Below are 22,031 nucleotides of genomic sequence, written 5' to 3'. Positions count from 1 at the left end.
CAAAAAAGCACATCTATCCATCATAAAAGTAATCTATACACCTCCATGGGGTTAATAAAGGCCTTCTGAAGCAAAGTGATGCGTTTCTGTAAAAATGGCTTCCCACAACGGCCGTACGCATCGAGATACTGTACATCGGAAGAGTGACCTCTAACCCGACACATGACGTAAGATGTAGGAGTAGCATAAGCTTAGATGCCTCTCACAGTTCAAACAAATAGGGCTGGGCAACAAACTCAAGCTCCTCTTCTCTTATATTGAAATCCTCCAACAAATTCTCGTTTTAGACTTATAATTCATGATCGGTGTTTTGTTTCACTCTATCCTTTGCGCTTCCGCCAATAGGTCATGTGTCGGGTCAGAGGTCACTCTTCCACCAAAACTCGATGCATACAGCCATTTGGCGGAAGCTAGTTATTATATTTTATAAAGTTATAAATATGGATATTTGGCTTACAGAAAATTTGTCTTACTTTTATGATGGATGGATGTGCTTTTTTGGGCTTCAAAATGTCGGGTACCCTTCACTCCCATTATAAAGCTTGGAAGGGCCAGGATATTTTTTAATATTCTCTGATTTTGTTTGGCTTAAAGAAGAAAGTCATATACACCTAGGATGGCTTGAGCATGAGTAAATTATGGGATCATTTTTTTCATTTTTGGGTGAACTACCCCTTTAAGTACATAGTCTTATACCTTTCTCTTTTTGTCAAATATTTTACTCTTTTGCTTTATGAAGGAAAAAATACTTCCGGAACCAATGCCGCTGAAAAAGTAGGCAGGCACTAATGCACTCTATTGCTAAAAACACCATAGCAACCAACCAGAACACCATGGCAACTGTATAGCAACATCCTGGCATCCACTCTCATTGATAAGATAACTCGTTTTATATAAAATAAGTATTCTACATTTTTGTGTGTATTTCAGAGCCAAACTTTTGGAGAGCGAAGCAGTGAATGAAAACCTGAGGAGGAACCTCACACGAGCGTCCAGCCGTCCTCAGTTCTACGGAACTTCCGGAACATTCTCTCCTGCCCTGCTGGGGGCCGACCCAAGCCAGGAGACCACCGACATCATCGAGATCGCCAAGAAAGATCTGGAGAAACTGAAGAGGAAGGAGAAGAAGAAAAAAAAGAGGTAATAAAAGGGTGAAAGCGATCTTAGTGTGAGGTGGTATCTGGAGGGGCTGTTGCCATGGTAACTGGCTCAGAGTGATTGTGTTATGAATAATTGCCCCTCATCTCTAGCTGAGTGAAACAGAAGCATTGTGGGATTTGTCTGGTTTTATGGTGAGCTGTATTGTTCTTTCAGCGGTGTAATTACTACGTCAAGCATTATCGTAAAGACTGTAATCAGGGTTCTTTTACCACACCTGCTAACGGCAGATAGAAAAACTGTTCTTGCTGTTGTTGTTTTGCATGAGCTCCTTTTGAGGAAAAATCTGTTTTTTATTAGAATGATTTCTGAAGGATCATGTGACACTTTTTGACTGGAGTAATTATGCTGAAAGTGAACAGTGAATAAAACAAACCTAGAGAGATATTATATCAGCCATAATACCCTTGATATGATGCGTTCTTATCCACAATGAACGTTTGCATGTAATCAACAACGTCTTTACTAATGTCTGTACCGTACCCTCTCTATCTGTCTCTCTCTGTGCTCCTCGTTTTTTCTCTTTAACCCTTCACCTCTGACCTCTGACCGCTGAAGACTCCAGCAGCTGCTGGGCGACAAGAAAGAGGAGGATGAGGAGGAAGAGGTGGAGGAAGACAGGTTTGTCCCTGTGTCTCTCTTTCCCCTCTATAATTAACCATAACCCCCTGTGTTTCGTCTCTGCTTGAAACCTTTGAATTCTGATTGTCTTTCAGGCAGGTAGTTTCCAGCCTTGGAGAACAGCCCAGAAAATGTTTATACTTCATTCATGTACTTTAAAGTGTATTTGGGTAAAAAAAAAAGAAAAAAAAGTTGTAGTAATGGATGAATCTCACGAAACCCGTTAAGCATGTCTAGGTGACATTTCAACAACATTTCCATGACGTTTACTTACTACTTTCACCATAAACTCTGAGAATTTAGTTTTTATGACCATTTTCCGCCCTCTTACAACAACTTTAGTATTATTTATATGGTATTATAATATTTATCACTATTTTTAAGCTTTTATTTATATATTTTTCAGTTTTCATTTTAATTTTGGTTTTAGCAATTTTGGTTTAATATGCTTTTGACATTTTTATTAGTTTTTAATATTTCTCTTTAGCTTTAATTTAGTTTTAAGTTTTAATAATTATAGTGCTTCAACTTAAAGGTCCCATGGCATGAAAATTTCACTTTATGAGATTTTTTAACATTAATATGAGTTCCCCTAGCCTGCATATGGTCCCCCAGTGGCTAGAAAAGGCGATGGGTGTAAACCGAGCCCTGGGTATTTTGCTTCGCCTTTGAGAAAATGAAAGCTCAGATGGCCCAATCTGGAATCTTCCCTATATGTCGTCATACGGGGAAAGGTTACCTCCCTTTTCTCTGCTTTGCCCGCCCATGAGAAAAATGAGCTACTACAGTGTGAGGCGAGCGCAATATTATTTTTTCCTCGAGAGACCTCATGGCTTGCAAACGAGCGAAGCATGGCAGTTGCTCAGTGTCTGGATGTACAAATGAACACCTTAGTATTTTTTTACTTCCTTCATCCAAGCCTATGAAGAAATAGTGGATTAATTATATTTTCTCTGGTAATGCGCCGATACAACTTCCCAAAGTTTTGTATGTCTTCCTCAACGTGGGCCAATACAGCCCAGTTACTGTCGCTAATGTAAAGGTAGATAGCATCAAGTATGTGTGTGAATACACACACTGTAATGTGAGTGTTGTACATTTCTTTATTGTTTGGATAACCGTTCTGCTGCTGGTGTTATGGCGCACGCGATATCTCCAGATATTTCCAGATTGCAGAGCTTAATGTAATTGTAATAAGAAAGATTGTAAAAACTTTTAAGATTTATGAAATATAAAATTTGTAAACAAATAAATGATGTTGGCATGGTAGCACATTTTACACAATGGCACCTATCCGAAAAGGTATTTGTAATAATGGCAGAGGTCTGACTAATTTAGTGGTGCTGGTTAGTGTCTATAGCTGATAATTATATATATATATATATATATATATATATATATATATATATATATATATATATATATATATATATATATATATATATATTACAGTACAGTCCAAAAGTTTGGAACCACTAAGATTTTTAATGTTTTTAAAAGAAGTTTCGTCTGCTCACCAAGGCTACATTTATTTAATTAAAATACAGTAAAAAACAGTAATATTGTGAAATATTATTACAAATTAAAATAACTGTGTACTATTTAAATATATTTGACAAAGTAATTTATTCCTGTGATGCAAAGCTGAATTTTCAGCATCGTTACTCCAGTCTTCAGTGTCACATGATCCTTCAGAAATCATTCTAATATGCTGATCTGCTGCTCAATAAACATTTATGATTATTTTCAATGTTGAAAACAGTTGTGTACTTTTTTTTTCAGGATTCCTTGATGAATAGAAAGTTCAAAAGAACAGCATTTATCTGAAATACAAAGCTTCTGTAGCATTATACACTACCGTTCAAAAGTTTGGGGTCAGTAAGAATTTTTATTTTTATTTTTTTGAAAAGAAATTAAAGAAATTAATACTTTTTTCAGCAAGGATGCATTAAATCAATCAAAAGTGGCAGTAAAGACATTTATAATGTTACAAAAGATTAGATTTCAGATAAACACTGTTCTTTTGAACTTTCTATTCATCAAATAATCCTGAAAAAAATATTGTACACAAATATTTTGTACAATTGTACACATTAAATGTTTCTTGAGCAGCAGATCAGCATATTAGAATGATTTCTGAAGGATCATGTGACACTGAAGACTGGAGTAACGATGCTGAAAATTCAGCTTTGCCAACACAGGAATAAATTACTTTGTCAAATATATTCAAATAGAAAACAGTTATTTTAAATTGTAATAATATTTCACAATATTACTGTTTTTTACTGTATTTTTAATTAAATAAATATAGCCTTGGTGAGCAGATGAAACTTCTTTTAAAAACATTAAAAATCTTAGTGGTTCCAAACTTTTGGACTGTACTGTGTATATATATATATATATATATATATATATATATATATATATATATATATATGATAGCAAATCAGAGCAACATGAAAAGCCAACAATGTACTCTAGCATTAGCTACATGATAATAACTAACAGCATACATAAACCAACTAAAGTACTGTATCCAGACACAATATTTTAAACTAACCATTCAGAGACGTCCTGCTGTAGCAACATCAGTGCATGGTACAGTGGCCGCAAGCTGGTCAGGGCCACACCCACCCTCCCCCTTGCCCCGCCTCTCTCCTCCTCATTAGCATTTAAAGCTACAAACACAGAAATGGCACGTCCCGAGGAAATATAAAAGCATCCAAAAAGTAGCATGTCATGGGACCTTTAAAGGGATAGTTCATCCAAAAATGAAAATTCTGTCATAATTTACTCACCCTCATGTTGTTCCAAACCTGTATGAGTTTCTTTCTTCTGCTGAACGCACAAGAAGATATTTTGAAGAATGTCTGTAAACAAACAGTTGACTTCCATAGTATGGAAAAAATACTATAGAAGTCAATGGGGCCCATCAACTGTTTGGTTACCGACATTCTTCAAAATATCTTCTTTTTTGGGTGAACTATCCCTTTAAGGTAAGCTTACACTCCACGACTTTTGGCTGGATTTTGCTGTTGCAGACAGATTTCTAAGGTCTGCGATAAAACCCTCAGTTCGTGGCCAAAAAAGTGCCCATTGTGGTCGCTGATGCTTGTTAAGTATGAGCATGTCATTGACGTGATCCTTTTTCCAGCAGTCACAGATGCTACAATATTTTCACACCTGTTTGATATTATCATCATGTGATCTTGTATTGTGTGCGATGCAATGACAAGGTAGAACAGAAACAGAAATCTTGTCATTTCTCGCATAAATTTGTGTTAAGAAATTTTTTTTTCGTTGTCGGTCAGGACCGTTGCGCGCTGCTATAACAAGACGATGACCGATGACAAGAAACCTTGTTGTGTAGTGTGAGCACCAATCACGATTCAGGTAGTCTTACAGTCCTGTAGCGTGAGCTTGCCCTTAAACTCAGTTTTGAAAGTTTTAAGTTTTCATTTAATATCTTTATTTTATTTGAGCTTTATTTCAATGACCAAAAGTGCTTTTTAATAGTTTTCATTAATAGTTCACAGTGTTGTTCTTAGGGGACAGGTTCAATTTTCTGATTAAGTGCTGAAATGTGAATCTGGGCGGTCATATGCTAATGAGCTCATGGCTGTGACATCATAGCCATGAAGATTTCTGAATGAGATGTTTTAACATTTTAGTTTTAATAAATGGTCTGAGTGAACTAGAGAGGAAGTTTTGAATTGCCGGTGTTTTCAAAAGAGCAAATCTGCTTTCATAATATACCAACCATGTAACTTTTCTGTTGCGTCATGTCCATCATAATACCAAGTTTTCTTTCCTTCCCTCCTAATTTTCTGTTTTCTGTTTCAGATAATCTATGCTGCATATTTTTTTTTAAAAAATGTGCTTTTACAAATATATTTTTAATTTCTAGTTTTGATTTTCCCCTGCAGTGCCAACAAAGATGAAACAGTTGATGGCGAACAGAAGATTAGCGAGAGAGAGCAGTTAGAATCAACCAATCAAGAGCCAGAGATGGTATGATTGACATTCCACTTGCCCTATCAGAATATACAGTATTTTATGGCTGGAGCTCATCATACAGTTTTTGATATGAAATTGTTTCCCATAGGAGGCCAGTGACCGTGAGGAGGGGGATGGAGAGGAAGATGAGGAGGAAGTTGAGGAAGAGGAAATGGATGCTGAGGAGAGCTCTGATGAGTCTGACTCTGAACTGGATGAGAAGGGTACTGATGTGTACTGTAAAACATTTTTTTAAACCAGCCTTAAAGCTACATAAAAAAATATATATATTAGGACAAATTCTCAGTAAAAGAGGATTTCAGTATGCAAATTCTATTCGTTTTTTAAAGAAAATGATGTACAAATAAAATATTTCATTTTTTTTTAATACAATATAGCACATATATGAAGTGAATTATATTTATATTAATATTTAATGTGAAAATATTCTGTTTAATGAGTATCTGTATGTAAACACATTTTATTTATTCATTTTTGTTGTATTGATCAGAGGACTTTCAGGCTGATCTTGGCCAACATCACGTGTGAGATCGCCATCAAGCAGAAGTTGATCGATGAGCTTGAGAACAGTCAGAGACGTCTGCACACACTCAAACAACAGTATGAACAGAAACTCATGATGCTGCAGTGCAAAATCAGAGACACGCAGTTGGAGCGAGACCGCGTGCTGCAGAACATGGGTAAGCTGAAAAATAAGTAAAGGGAAATTTCTTACTTTCAGTTTAATGAAAGATTATGAAAAACACAAACTTTTTTTGTTGTTTTCTTTGGAACAATATGCACTAGTCATTCACGATAAGGCCAGAAACATACATTAAAATTGAGGTTTTTGGCTTTTAGTATGAATATGTTAGTCTTACTGTTATCTGTAAGCTAGTGTGCTCCAAAACAATGACAAAATTCACATTTAGAAGATATAAGCATTCAAAAGTTAGTCTCTCACTTTCGTCCAATATGGATCAACGATCACTTCAGCATCTCATCACATTTTCTGTCCAATCAAGTGCTCTCTAGATTCTGAAGCGTCCCACCCCCTACATTATAAATAGACACTGAAGCTGCAGCTGAAATTGATCACTTGTTTTCACACTATTACTATTTTCTATATGGTGAATAGAGTGGATCATATGCACAGTCACAAAACATATCGGACCCAACTGAATTCTACACAGAATGCTATATTTTAAAGTGATATGGAGGAGATTAGGAGGAGAAATGGTTAGGCAGACTCGGCATTAAAAAAACAGCACTGATGAGATAATACCGGTGCCATGCATGCACCAACATAAATTTCAAAATGAAACACTGCAACAAACTACACTTTTCAAACTACACATCCTCAACATGATCATGATCACAGTTTTGCTTTAGTAACAGATTTCCCCTTTAGATTTAATATGAAACTATTACATTGTGGCCGTCATACGCTGTCAAATGTGGCTTTATCGAGATTAAAGGATTAGTTCACTTTTAAATAAAATTTTCCTGATAATTTACTGACCCTCATGTCATCCAAGATGTTCTTGTCTTTGTTCATCGAAAAGAAATTAAGGTTTTTGATGAAAACATTCCAGGATTTTTCTCCTTATAATGGACTTCAATGGCCTCCAGATGGTCCTATTCTACTTACGGAACAAACGCAGCACCAGTTTTATTTTTTCCGTAAGTAGAATAGGGAAGGCGTAGGACATACAGCATAAGCTTTTTGAAGAATATGAAAGTGCGGTTTTGGCGGAACTACTTGAAAGGCAATCATTTGTTTATATAAAGCATATACATTTACATTTTTTTTTTAAATGATCCAATCGTTTCGCTAGATAAGACCCTTATTCCTCGTCTGGTATCGTTTAAAGCCCTTTGAAGCTGCACTGAAACTGTAATTTTGACCTTCAACCGTTTGGAGGCCATTGAAATCCATTATAAGGAGAATAATCCTGGAATGTTTTCATCAAAAACCTTAATTTCTTTTCGACTGAAGAAAGAAGGACATGGACATCTTGGATGACATGGGGGTGAGTAAATCAGGAAAATTTTATTTGATAGTGAACTAATCCTTTAACAGCTCTGGCTGAGCAGTGATATAAGCGAAACACAATTGGATATTTAAAAAAGGAGAGTAGCTGTTTGATCTCGCCCTGTCTTCCTGTTTCAGTGGAAATTCCGTCACCACACTGAATAACGCTGCATGTTCCAAGGCACTTCAGTGGGCCTTTAAAGGGATAGTTCACCCCAAAATGAAAATTTGATGTTTATTTGCTTACCCCCAGGGCATCCAAGATGTAGGTGACTTTGTTTCTTAAGTAGAACACAAATGATGATTTTTAACTTCAACCGTTGCAGTCTGTCAGCCGTATAATGCGTGTCAATAGGAACTCTATAAGAGTCAAAAAAACACGACAGACAAATCCAAATTAAACCCTGCGGCTTGTGACGACACATTGATGTCCTAAGACACGAAACGATTGGTTTGTGCGAGAAAAGAAACAGTATTTATATCATTTTTTTACCTCTAAAACACCATGTCCAACTGCCTTCAGAATCCGGTTAGTGAGGTCAAAAAACGCATTCTGATGACGGAAGTGATGTCTCGCGCTTTGCTTCAGTGAGTGCGAGACATCACTTCCGTTGCCAGAGCACGATCAGACCTCACTTACCGGATGTGGACGGCAGTTGGACAACTTATAAAAAATCATATATATATATATATATATATATATATATATATATATATATATATATATATATATATATATATATACAGTATATATAGCCTTTAAGTAAATATTCAAATTTTGAAATGTGGAGAAATAAATATATTTAAGTCAGAGTCATGACTCTGCTGTTAACACACACACACACACAACACACACAATACTCTTAACATGTAGATCAGGTTTGAGTCCGGCCTGCAATATGCCCTGAGAAATGCTAAGAAATTCTGTTTTGTTTCTTGTTTGGTTTTTGTTTTTTTGTTTTTTGTTTTGTTTTGTTTTGTTTTTTGTTTGGTTTCTTCGGTTTTGTTTTGGTTTTTGTTTGTTTGTTTATATGGTTTGTTTTAGGCTCCATGGAATCATGCACTGAGGACAAGAGCAAACGAATAAAAGCAGAATACGAAAAGAAACTTGGTGTCATGAACAAAGAGCTGCAGAAACTACAGGCGGCTCAGAAAGAACATGCTCGTCTATTGAAGAACCAATCACAGTATGAGAAACAACTAAAGAAACTACAGCTGGATCTGGCTGAAATGAAGAAAACCAAAGTAAGAGTCACCATGGAGACTGAACATGGCTGTATACTGAATCACTGAAGAATGCTGAATCACCATTACAACACAAAATATTTGATTATAAACAGCGCCTCCCAGTGGTTAACAGACACAGCACCCCTACTGCAACATGCTGCAAAAATTAAGAATTGGCTTCTTTTCACAAAATCTCTAGTTGTTTATAGATGACTATAAAAATAAACAGTGACATATTGAACATAATGGTTATATATTGCATTATAATCACATACAAAATGTCACACATCAGAAATGTCCATAGTTAAAATTAAAGTACATTCTATTTAATTTTGTAAAGGTTTTTCTACTGCTAAGTAAGATTATTACCACTCTTCATGAAAATGAAAACTGTTTGCCAAAATCATATTAATAAGATATGGCAGTTAAGTAATTGAATTTGTCAGAGTTACTCACATAATTTTATCACATAATCAAAAAGCAGTCCAATTAAGATAATTAAAATTAAGACATTGAATTTAGTTCTATTTTACTCCGCTTCCTTAAATTCAGATTCTAATTCTGAATCTTGTTTCATACCTTAATTGAAATTGGTACACATACTGCACAAATAGTCTTTCTAATTATCATTATCCACTTTCTATTGCACAAATCCTACAGCAAAATTAGCATTGAAATGAGCTGACTGTTGCTATGGTGACTGTTGTCAGGTGCGTCTGATGAAGCAGATGAAGGAGCAGCAGGAGAAGAGCAGAATGGCTGAATCCCGCAGGAACCGAGAGATTGCCTCACTTAAGAAGGACCAGCGCAAACAGGAGGTGCATGATGGGAAAATAACACTGGTGCAGCATGAAAGAGCCAACTGACAGTGAAATATGCTCAATGTGATGTTTTTTTTTTCTTTTTTTTTCTCTTGTACAGCATCAGCTGAAACTGCTTGAAGCTCAAAAGAGACAACAGGAGCTCATTCTGCGCAGAAAAACTGAGGAGGTGAATTTTTCACCTGAAGTTTGTTTCTACTGTACCTACAAAGTGTGACACATTGATATTTAATCACACAATAAAATAATGTTTAAAATATTGATTTAAAATATATTATTAACTTACAATATTATTAAAATCCTAGTGTTATACATTTCATTTCCTTAAACATGCATATACCCCGAAAATAAGTCACTTACTTTTATATTTTTCCATTAAAAGGAAAAGAAGAAGCTCAAATGTGCGTGCATGATGCGTGAGAACTATGAGGTCTATTCTAGCACATCACACACATACATTCAAGCTTCTGTGCTTAGCATATTTGATGCGCACTTTTGTAACAAATCACTCGAAAGTCATTTATTGCTGTTTATTTTTATCTGCCATCAGACTATCTGAGATGTTGTTGCCATAACGCGTTGCTATGGGTTGCGTCTTGCTTCGGACTTGACTAACAGACCACGAGCTTCATGCTTTCTAACACTAAATCCACATTTTTTCTTTTTGTTGCAATTATTCTGCTTATTGTATATATAAAATACAAGATGTTTGTGTCAGCAGTCCCATATTCCTGACAACACAGTCTGTTTACAATGTAAACTCATTATAACTAATTATAAATATTTGAATCAGTTAATCGAATTAACTTGTTGTAGCTGAATTAATATTACAATCAATTAATCTGTTCAGCCAGCAAACACTCAGTATTGATAGTCCATCAACTCTTCAGAAAGAATATTTTCCATGGCCACAGAAAAATAATGCATTGGTTTATAAGCAGATCAGAATCGCAAGAATGTGCACAAAGTTTTATTTAACTAAATCACGAATGCATAGCTAGACTAAACACACACAGACATACAAATCACGTATACATAGGAAATGAGAGAGTGGAAATGAAATTAAACCGTAGCATAACAGGGGAATGGAGCTATGAAGGGGGTTAACAGAGGGGTTAACAACTTAATACTAAATCGCCATTTAGTGTTTAAATGTACGATACTTGCAAATGCCTTAGCTGTTGAGGAGCGTCCAGATATGCAGTCTTGGGAGAAATTCTTGATGGATCAGTCCGATGGTGCTGAAGTTGTAATCTATATCTTCTGCATTGAATGAAGAAATGACGTTGAACTTGCGCAGTTAAGTTGACCCTGTTGTAGAGGAAGTTGTGCGTGGCTTGCAGTGAATGAGGCCTGTCTGCACAGCTGCGCCGGCCAGCTGGCCAGGTGAGTTGACCAGCAATCAGTAGAATCAGCAAGAACAAAGGCAGTAGACCAGAAGAGCGAGCGCTGACCAGAAGATCTGCGTGGGGGCTTTTTAACCTCTAGTCAGACCTTTGAGTTTTGGCTTGACCAATGAGAAAGGTGCAATTCTCTGGCAGGAGTTTCTTTGTTTGAAAGTGACCTTGTTTGCATGAGGGAAGTAAACTAGCAGGTTGTGTCCATTTATACTAAATATATAACAATGCATATAACAATGCTTTCTATGAGATGGTGATGTCAATTAAAGTGTGAGTTATTAAACAAGGAGTTATTTGATATAAAACACCACCTAGATAGGCTACATTATCTAACAGTTCTATTATCAGACATGCATAACACTATACAATATACAAAAGAACAATATACAAACAGTATTGATACACAAAATGTACTGGGGAAATGCATGTTCATTCATTTAGACGGATTTGTCAATGAATTGTTGGCAAGGATTCCATTTCTATGGGCCGAATGTATGATTCTTGTGGCCTGTACTTTTCTGATCAGGCACCATCTTCCAAGTGTATTTGAAAAGTATGTGAGAAGCAAATGGTGGTGGTTCTCAGTGGGGGGGCAGACATTATGGAGTCTGCATGTTGTGAAGATTGACTTTTACAATTGTGTGTCGATCCAGACGCTACATCTACCATATATCTATATATATATAATTACACCAATCAGGCATAACATCATGACCACCTATGACAACAATGCTTAGGTAGGTGGTACGTGGACCCGAAGACCCAAGGTTTTCCAGCAGAACATTGCCCAAAGCATCACACTGCCTCTGCCGGCTTGTCTTCTTCACATAGTGGATCCTGATGCCATGTGTTCCCCCAAGTAAGCATCGTACAAGCACCTGGCCATCCACGTGATGTAAAAGAAAACGTGATTCATCAGACCAGGCCACCTTCTTCCATTGCTCCGTGGTCCAGTACTGATGCTTACATGCCCACTGTTGGCGCTTTCGGCGGTGGACAGGGGTCAGCACAGGCACCCTGACTGGTCTGCAGCTATGCAGCCCCATACGCAACAAACTACGATGCACTGTGTATTCTGACACCTTTCTATCAGAACCAGCACTTGAGCAATTTGAGCTACAGTATCTCATCTGTTGGATCGGACCACACAGGCCAGCCTTCACTCCCCAAGTGCATCAATGAGCCTTGGCCACCCATGACCCTGTCGCCGGTTCACCACTGTTTCTTCCTTGGACCACTTTTGATAGATACTGACCACTGCAGACCAGGAACACCCCACAAGAGCTGCAGATTTGGAGATGCTATGACCCAGTCAACTTTGCAAAATGTTCACTTGCTACCTAATCTATCCCACCCACTAACAGGTGCCGTGATAAAGAGATAATCAGTGTTATTCACTTCACCTGTCAGTGGTCATAATGTTATGCCTAATCAGTGTATATATACTATACACTTAATGTTTTGCAATATTATAGATTTGACAATACCAGAACTATTGTACGAGAACTGAGCTGAGCTGGATGATGACATCACTGTTTTCTACAGAGCTTCTTTGTAGTTGAATTGAACTTAGTTTTGATGATCTTGAAAACTAGAAAAGTAGTTCTCTGTAGTGGGGAGAACTACTTGGAGTAACCTAAGCATCTCATATGGGTGAGGACAACATCTCGATGCTGAACCGCCATTTCCCAAATAAGACAAATGATTCACACAGGGTGCTTACTCAAGGCTCAGAAGCTGATGAATTTTGGTTTTTGTTTCGCCAGTGAGATTGGATAGCAGATAGCATCGACATTCTGATTACGTTGAGTTCCCTCGAAAGGGAACTTGATGGGGACATCCCTAGATGAAGTACTAAAATGAATAAAACAAAAACTGAGATAAATTATAGCTAAATAGAAATATTAAAAATCTAATAGAAATGACAATAGCACATAAAATTACTAAAACTTAAACTAAAATTAAAACTGAAAGCAAAACTAAAAGCTAATTAAAAATGTTAATAAACATTATAAATAATACTAAAATAACACAGATGCACTACAATATTCACTATAATACATATTTTTAATTAGAAATGCAACTAACTGAAATAATATATTATATGTATATGTGTGTGTTGTAGTACTGAAATGACCAAAACAAAGTTTAAAGGGTTGGTTCACCCAAAAACGAAAATAATGTCATTTATTACTCACCCTCATGTCTTTCCACACTCGTAAGAACTTCGTTCATCTTCGAAAACGCAAATTAAGATATTTTTGATGAAATTCGATGGCTCAGTGAGGCCTCTATTGCCAGCAATGTCACTGAACCTCTCAAGATCCAGAAGGGTACTAAAAACATATTTAAAACAGTTCATGTGAGTACAGTCTCTCTACCTTAATATTATAAAGCGACGAGAATACTTTTTGTGCACCAAAAAACTAAATAACGACTTTTCAACAATATCTAGTGATGGGCGATTTCAAAACACTGCTTCGAAGCTTTACGAATCTTTTGTTTTTGAATCAGTGGTTCGGAGCACCAAAATCACGTGATTTCAGTAAACGAGGCTTCGTTTACGTGCTCCAAACCACTGATTCAAAAAAAAGATTCGTAAAGCTTCGAAGCAGTGTTTTGAAATCGCCCATACTAGATATTGTAACTAACCCTTTAAAGCTAAATAGGAATATTAAAAATAAAAATAACAAAAGTTCATAACACAATTTCTAAAATTAAAACTAAAATTATAAAATTAATAGCTAATTCAAAATATTAATAGATATTTTACTATTATTTATATAGAATAACACTGATGCACTTATATACTGTAATGCACTTATACTTTTTAAATGCCTAAATTCATTTTAGGGCCACTATGGTTGTATATTTATTATATAAATACTTTCATATAGTACATTTGAATATTATATAAATTTACTTCTACGTGAGTGGAAAAGTACCAAATATTAATGCCATAATTTAGGCATGCAGATATTTTTGTCTGTTCATCCGTTAATTAGTTTTTTAATCTGACTATTCATTTTGGCAGTCAGATAAGACATAATTGCATTTTCAAAAGTTTCCTGTAGTGATTACTGCTGTCTCTCTCAGGTAACCGCTCTGAGAAGACAGGTGCGGCCCATATCAGGAAAGGTCACACGAAAGGTCAATCTTCACGAGCCAAACCAGGACCTCTCTCACAGACCACCCTCAGGTCGGACATACTTGGGCTCAGGAGCACCTAATGGAACCAGGTACATTATTCAGGCCTCATGTGCACACTTGTAAATATGTGTACGTGAACTCATTATGCCTGTGACTGACAATTGTTTGCTTTAGATTATACCATCGCAGACCTGTTGGAATATACTCCACCCGAGTGGCTCGTGGAAAATGGCAGAGTCTGGAACGCCGCATCTCCGATATTATCATGCAGCGTGTGACAATTTCCAATATGGAGACTGACATGAATCGTCTTCTAAAGGTAAAAATCAACCTGGTATCTTGAGAAACACTTACTTTACAATGACAAATCTGCCTTAAAGGGATAGTTTACCCAAAAATGAAAATTGTCCCATGATTCACTCGCCATCAAGCCATCCTAGGTGTATATGACCTTCTTTCAGACTAACACAATCGGAGTTATATTAAAATATATCCTGGCTCTTCCAAGCTTCATAATGGTAGTGAATAGGGTTTGAGATTTCGAAGACCAAAAAAGCACATCCATCCATCATAAAAGTAATCCTTATGGCTTCAGGTGGTTAATAAAGGCTTTCTGAAGCAAAGCAATGGGTTTTTGTAAGAAAAATATCCATATTTAAAACTTTATAAACTTGTCACGTAATGCACAAAGACGAGATGGTAAGATCCAAGCGCAGCTTTTAATAGGACAATCCAAAATCGTATTCCAGAAACAGGCAAGGGTCAAACTCCACAGAACAGTCCACATTAAACAGGAAACCACAACAGAAAACCAGGAATACAAAAGTGCACGTAACACAAATTAACAATCCACAAACAAAGGCAGAAACAACTCAGTATAAATAGACAGACACTAATGACAAAACTCAAGACAGCTGGTGCAATGAAGGGATAATGAGTCCGGGAAGTGGGTTATGGGAATTGAAGTCCAAATGAGGTGAGACAGTAGTCCGTGTTGGACAACTGGTTATCATGACAAAACTATAATAACTAGCTTCCGGCAGACAGCTGTACGCATCGATTTACGCCAAAAGAGTAATCCCTGACCTGACGCATGACATAGGATGTAGGAGTATCATAAGCTTAGACGCCTCTCGTGGTTCAAACAGTACTGTGCAACAAACTCAAGCTCCTCTTCTTTTATGTCGAAATTCTCTGACATTTCTCTTTTAAAATTCTTGTTTGAGACTTTTTAACTTGTGACCTGTGTTTTGTTTTGCTTTATCCTCTGCACTTCCACATTTGTCAATACGTCATGCGTCAGGTCAGGGGTTACTCCTTCACCGTAAATTGATGCGTATGACGTGCCAGAAGCTAGTTATTATAGTTTATAAAGTTTTAAATATGGATATTTTTCTTACAAAAACCCATCACTTCACTTCAGAAGGCCTTTATTAACCCCCTGGAACAGTATGAATTAATTTTATGATGGATGGATGCACTCATTTGGGCTTTAAAATCTTATATCCCCTTCACTAGGTGCTATCAAGCTTGGAAGAGCCAGGATATTAATTTAATATAACTCAGACTGTGTTCGTCTGAAAGAATAAAGTCATATACACCTAGGATGGCTTGAGGATGAGTGAATCATGGGATAATTTTCATTTTTGGGGAAACTATCCCTTTAATGCTAATACAGTAGATAAAAATATATACACTGAATCATACTTAATTAACTTTTATTTGAAACCTTTTTGCAATGTATTTGTGTTTACATTCCTAAAATAAAAGCTCTGTACAAACTTGTCTAGCTTCTCATTGTTCGAAATCCTGTCCACAGCAACGTGAAGAGCTGACGCGCCGGCGGGATAAGATAAACAGAAAGAGAGAGAGACTGCTGGTGGAAGAACCGGAGGTAGAAAAAGATGTTCAGTCTCTGAATGAGGAGCTGGAGTCTCTGCTGGCCAACATCGACTACATCAACGACAGCATCTCTGACTGTCAGGCCAACATCATGCAGATGGAGGAAGCCAAGGTGAGGCAACTCTCACTGCTGCCTACTCTCTGAGCATGGGATATCCGTTGAGGTTCACTTGACAAAATGCATTACGCCCATGCCACTGTGTGCATATTAGAGGAGTTCACAATGTGATGACATAATATACTTCTATAAATAAAAATAATATAAATGACCATACGTTCGTACTGTGTACTTATAGAAATATACCTTTATTATTAATTAAATATTAAATGTTATATTTGAAAGTGCTAAGATGAGTGATAATTATCTTTTGCAATGTTTAATATGAAAATAAATATAATTTGGTTAGATTAGATGTATATTTTATCTCATTTAAACATAATCATGATCACTGTAACTCCAAACAACATGCAAGCAACTGTGTACAAACAATCAATAATCCTCAATAATAACGTTGGAGCTTCAAGTATTTTTTACCGCCTTTATTTAATTTAAATTTCTTGTGCTGGAGTGAAGCGCAATGGCTGGTGGGTAAATTGCTCTCTCCACTTCTGTGAAGTGATGTATCTGTGCACTCTTCCCTTTGCCGTTTGTAGTGCCCTTTGAACTGAACTTGTTCTCTCCCTTCGGATTGGAACTTCACTTAAAATGGTGGAATATCCCATGAAGTTCACTGAATTTTGCTGAAATGAATCTGAATCAGTTCATTGGCATTTTTTATGTTAAAATACAATCTCTTAACACAATTTATTGTTGATTGACCGCTATTAGTATGCCATCCATGGGTTCATCTCCCCCCAAAGGTGTAAACATAGAGCCTCCCATGCACCATCCAAAAATTGAGAGCGGTCCACTCTATCAGTCTTGTTCCAGCTCAACCTAGAGTGTAAGTTTGGGGCGTGGCTGCTGTAGCAGGTGGAGCCAGTGGGTGTTTAGCCAGTGTGGGACCATGGCTGATGCGTTACATAGGAAAAGACATTTGTCTTCAGTTACAGAAGTGCAAGACAAAATTCACTGCATTTAGACCTTCAAGTATTAAGCAGGTCATGAACACGTCAAAGCAAACAAGGCATTGCGATGCAATGTGCTACAATGGATGCTTCAATACCATACAGCATAGTCATAAACAGGACGTGGACGTGTCAAAATCGGCATTTTTTTACTCTTCCATTTGTCCTGTTGTCAGCACAGCACTTAAACACATCATAAATTGAACGTGAATCTGTGTACTGCATCCAGTGTAGATGGCATTTACAGACCTGCCAACATGTACGCATTTTGCGTACCAGGTACGCATTTTGACCTCAAACTACGCTGGTACGATTTGTCACTCTATACTACGCAAAAACCCGGTGACTCCTCTGTGCACGCGTAGTACTCAAATCCAGCAAAAGAGTTCGACCAATCAGCGCTGGGTTCATTTCCTCAAATAGCAAGCGGGGATGATTGACAAATGCGTACGTGCTATCAATAAAAAGAGACTGCAAATCGACAGCAACACAAAATCCCGCTCGATCCCTCCTTCACTCCCGCCGTCTCATTGACTGAATTCTCAAGCGAGGAAAGCGCACTCACGCACTTTTAACTCCTTAAGGTAAACGGGTATAAAATGCACAAGTAATGTTGAACAACAAATCTAAATAAAATTGAAATCGCTGATTATGAAAATGTTGTGATGTGTGACTGACTGACAAGCGCGAGTCTGGAGAAACAGGCGTTTATTTATTTATTCTCAGTGTTCAGAAACGTATAGCCTACATGTGTGGCGTTATTGTGTTAATACTAACTAAAGTAACTAATTATGCTACATAGCCTACTTATTTTGTATGAAGACTAGCACATTAGTTACTTATGCATTTAAAATGACCGTTGTCTCAATGCTGCGCTAGCCCTCTCTCTCATAAACACAAACGCGCGCGCACACACAGAGAGGTAAAATGAAAATTGCCGTGTTTGGTTTAAAATTTGTCCTTGCTTGTGTTAGTTTTTATTTTATTTTATTTTTTGTCAGAAAAGATTTTTAATTATCCACCCGTGTTTTTAAGATTCGGTAAATGACGGACACTTTAGTTAACACAACCCCTCGTTATATGTCGGACTAACTTCTTGATATTCCTGAATACTCGACGCGTTTTGCTCTTATTGGTCCTTTCTATTCATTGTCAACTGTTTTCTATAAATATGTTTGTATTGGCTAACCTTTATTCAGCGAATGTTTGTCTTGTTTATAATTCAAAGACAGCACGCTACAAATAGAAACCCTTTTTTCTGTGGGATTTAGTATCATATTTGGATATTGGAATAATTAATTAAGTATTTTAAATGAATCACATGTAAACTCAATGTTTACTGTTTTCTAAGGGTTTCTTAATTGTAGACTAGTTTTCATTACAAAACCTGTATAAACGACTCAACTGTCAGGTTAGTTGTATGTAAATATAGCCTTCTTGAAATTGCAAACAAAAATTTTGAGTCCATATTAAATATAAGAATGCGATTCACTTGTGGTTGTCAGTTTGTATAAGAACACATTATGCAATGCAAGATTAATCATGAATTTAAAAAAATGCTTTTGAGCAGGTGTAGTGAAATTTTTAATTGTGTCAAATTAAAAAAAACTTTAACAGTCAAAATTAACGAAGATGGGTGTGTGTGCTTTGTGTATTGTATTCTCAAAAATGTAAAAAAAAAATACCCCCCCCCCCCAAAAAAAAAACCAAATAAAAAATAAATAAACCTGTGCCCCGTCCCGTCACTGGTACTCGAAAAAATTTTCCAAGGTTGGCAGGTCTGCATTTAGTGATTACTTGCAGGATATTTTCATTTTACAAAGACCTCTTTACTTATGACCCTTGGTTCAAACCACTGGTTTCCTTAAAACTCTATGAATTCACTCCAATTACTCAAAATATATCACTAGTATACTGTAAATGGATTTTGAAAAAATGATATACTTTATATACATTTTTTCATTTGTAGGAAGAAGGCGATGCTGTTGATATCTCAGCTGTAATTGGGTCCTGCACACTGGCTGAATCTCGATTCCTACTGGACCATTTCATGTCCATGGCCATCAACAAGGTATCCAATCACAAAACTGTTAATCTGCTTTGGTCTTCTCTGTTACAGGCTATAATGTTAAAAGTTTCATTCTCATAAGTAGTTTCATTCATTTTGAAAACATTAGCACATTTGCCCTCGGTTTCACAGACAAGGCTTAAGCTAGTCCCAGACTAAAATGCATGTTTGAGCTGTTTTAAAATGAAATCAACTTGTACTGACATATCTTAATATATGTCAGTGCCATTGTTTTGTCTCAAGATGCACATCGGTAATGTTTTTTTTCTAGTGTATGTTTATAAAAGCAACTTAAATACCCTAATTGAAATAAGGCCTAATCCTGACTTAGGCTTAGCCCTGTCTGTGAATCCAGGCTTTGGTGTTCATCCTGACCACATGCTTTCAGGGTCTACAGGCAGCTCAGAAGGAATCTCAGATAAAGGTGATGGAGGGGCGGCTCAAGCAAACTGAGATCAACAGTGCCACTCAAAACCAGCTGCTCTTCCACATGCTGAAGGAGAAGGCAGAGTTTAACCCGGAACTGGATGCGTTGTTGGGGAATGCTCTGCAAGGTAGGGACATTTCTCTTGAAGCTTATGTTAGCCCTTTGACCCCAGACCCTAAGACCTTAACAGAGACCTTGGCTGTACTACCCAGCCCTGTTAGTGTGCCAGAATGCTCATAGTGAAAGATTTTGCTAATCATAAGAAACCCGGAAGGTTTTTTTATTTTTTATTTATTTATTTTTTGTTTTTGTGTGTGTGTGTGTGTGTGTGTTTGTGTGTGTGTGATTCTGCACATACTCAATCAAAAAATTTGATAAAGTTACTGTTTTCCAATCTGAGGTAAAGTGCAATTGTGGATTCTGGAGCAGGGGTGACCAGGCCTGCTCCTGGAGAGCTATTATCCTAAGTTTAGCTCCAGTTCTAATCAAACATACCTCAACCAGCTAATCAAGGTCTTCAGGATTACTTGAAAATAACAAGCAGGTGTGTTGGAGCAGGTTTGGAACTGAAGTCTGCATGAAGGTAGCCCTCTAGTTCCACTTTTCCACCGGGGATGCTTCTGGAGCCAGTGCCCAATCTGGAAGCAGGCTGTGCTTTTCCACAAAAAAACAAAAAAAAAACATGGACTAGGGCCTGAATCTTGTTTCCAAACTAGCCCCGAAAACTTGCTGGTCTTGATCAGTCATTGGTCATTGGAAAACAAGCTTTGAGCAAGCCCTGACTCCAGCTACTCACAAGCCCCAGTGGAAAAGTTGTACAAGAGCACTATTTTCTACCCCTAGTCTAGGGTGTGCACCAACTAGTTGATTAGTTCTGCCACTAGTTGATGTGTCGAGTCTTTGATGACTAATCATGGAGTTGCACAAGCCAAAATTCTTGCAAACCACCCTCAAACAAATTAAGTATTGCCCAGAACCTGTCAGAAACTTTAAGCATGTGTAGTTGTTTTATGCACTATTTATGACAGTGCAAGCAGTGTGAATCTTGTGATGGAGATATGCACATTTTCATTTTCATATTTTATAAAACAGGCCAATGGCTGAAACACAACACAAATCATAGTCCCGGGTGCTGATAGTTAACTGGAAGAGCAGGCCAGGGTGCCCTTTGCAACTTGACCCTCTTCAGTTTTCTGTCTTGACTCTGACTCAACCCTCCATGGGTCTCATTCTTGACTCTGACTTTACCCACTCAGGTCTTGGCCTGGACTTGGACTCGAATGAGCTTTTCTCGACTACAGCACTGAACTCTATGTTCTGTTGAGTTTGTGGTCTCAGCATCAATGTTAAGTGTGGTCCACATTGCAGCTTATTTTGCCCAAGAACAACCTGAGATTGTCAAAATTATATATCTGACCAGAATTCATTTTTTGATGCCTTAAATTTGGGATGTCCAGTCCCGCGCCTGGAGGGCCAACGTCCTGCGGAGTTTAGCTCCAACCTGTTCAAACACTCCTGCTTGAAAGATTCTAGCAGAGGTCCTGCAGATCTCGATAGGCTGGTTCAAGTGTGAAGAGTTTAGCTCTGTGGTTAGAGCTAAACTCTGCAGGACATTGGCCGTTCAGGAGCAGGATTGGACACCTCTGCCTTAAATGATACCACAATAACGGACCTACATATAACAAAGTTGTACCTCAATCAAATAACAGTGAATTAGTCCCCATGAAAGGTTGTACGGTGTTCCCATGTCCTCATGTACAGGCTTTCCACGAAATGTGTTGGTTAAAATGTGTGGAAACCCTTGAAATATCTTTTCCATATTCACATTGTATTGTGGTATATCCATGAATACCATCATTCCATATAATTTCATCTGGGGGAATGTATTTTTGATTTCTTTGTTGCCTTTTTTTCTGTCCCCCCTGTTGCCTGATTTAAACAGAACTAGGTAACATGCCCTTGGGTGAGTACCAGTAGCCACACTCTATCTGTAATGAGAGCATGGGTCTACCTCCTTGGACTAACCACAGGCTAGCGGTCCCATCCGCAGGTGCATGAGGCTTCTGTTCATCTGTCCACACCTCCTCTACCGGTTCTTACCATAATAAACCATCAATCCCCAGCTAGCAATATACTACTTATTACCATTAGCATACAT

The 22,031-nt window shown here is 37.3% G+C and overlaps 1 protein-coding gene across 1 annotated transcript in view; it reads left to right on the top strand.

The window, feature by feature from the left end:
• The window catches only part of kif21a (kinesin family member 21A), an 80,928-nt gene that overhangs the window by 39,007 nt on the left and 19,890 nt on the right, over window positions 1-22,031 (top strand). The window contains 15 exon segments of the mRNA XM_048158334.1: window positions 931-1,140; window positions 1,717-1,779; window positions 5,706-5,790; window positions 5,885-5,999; window positions 6,287-6,303; window positions 6,305-6,476; window positions 8,856-9,055; window positions 9,748-9,855; window positions 9,959-10,027; window positions 14,355-14,497; window positions 14,583-14,727; window positions 16,228-16,422; window positions 19,348-19,449; window positions 19,835-20,000; window positions 21,816-21,836. Of these exon segments, the coding sequence (XP_048014291.1) occupies window positions 931-1,140; window positions 1,717-1,779; window positions 5,706-5,790; window positions 5,885-5,999; window positions 6,287-6,303; window positions 6,305-6,476; window positions 8,856-9,055; window positions 9,748-9,855; window positions 9,959-10,027; window positions 14,355-14,497; window positions 14,583-14,727; window positions 16,228-16,422; window positions 19,348-19,449; window positions 19,835-20,000; window positions 21,816-21,836 (1,811 nt within the window).

The sequence above is a fragment of the Megalobrama amblycephala genome, linkage group LG15, assembly GCF_018812025.1.
Source record: "Megalobrama amblycephala isolate DHTTF-2021 linkage group LG15, ASM1881202v1, whole genome shotgun sequence".
NCBI classification, from domain to species: Eukaryota; Metazoa; Chordata; class Actinopteri; order Cypriniformes; family Xenocyprididae; genus Megalobrama; species Megalobrama amblycephala.
This window is presented reverse-complemented; position numbering and strand designations above follow the sequence as displayed.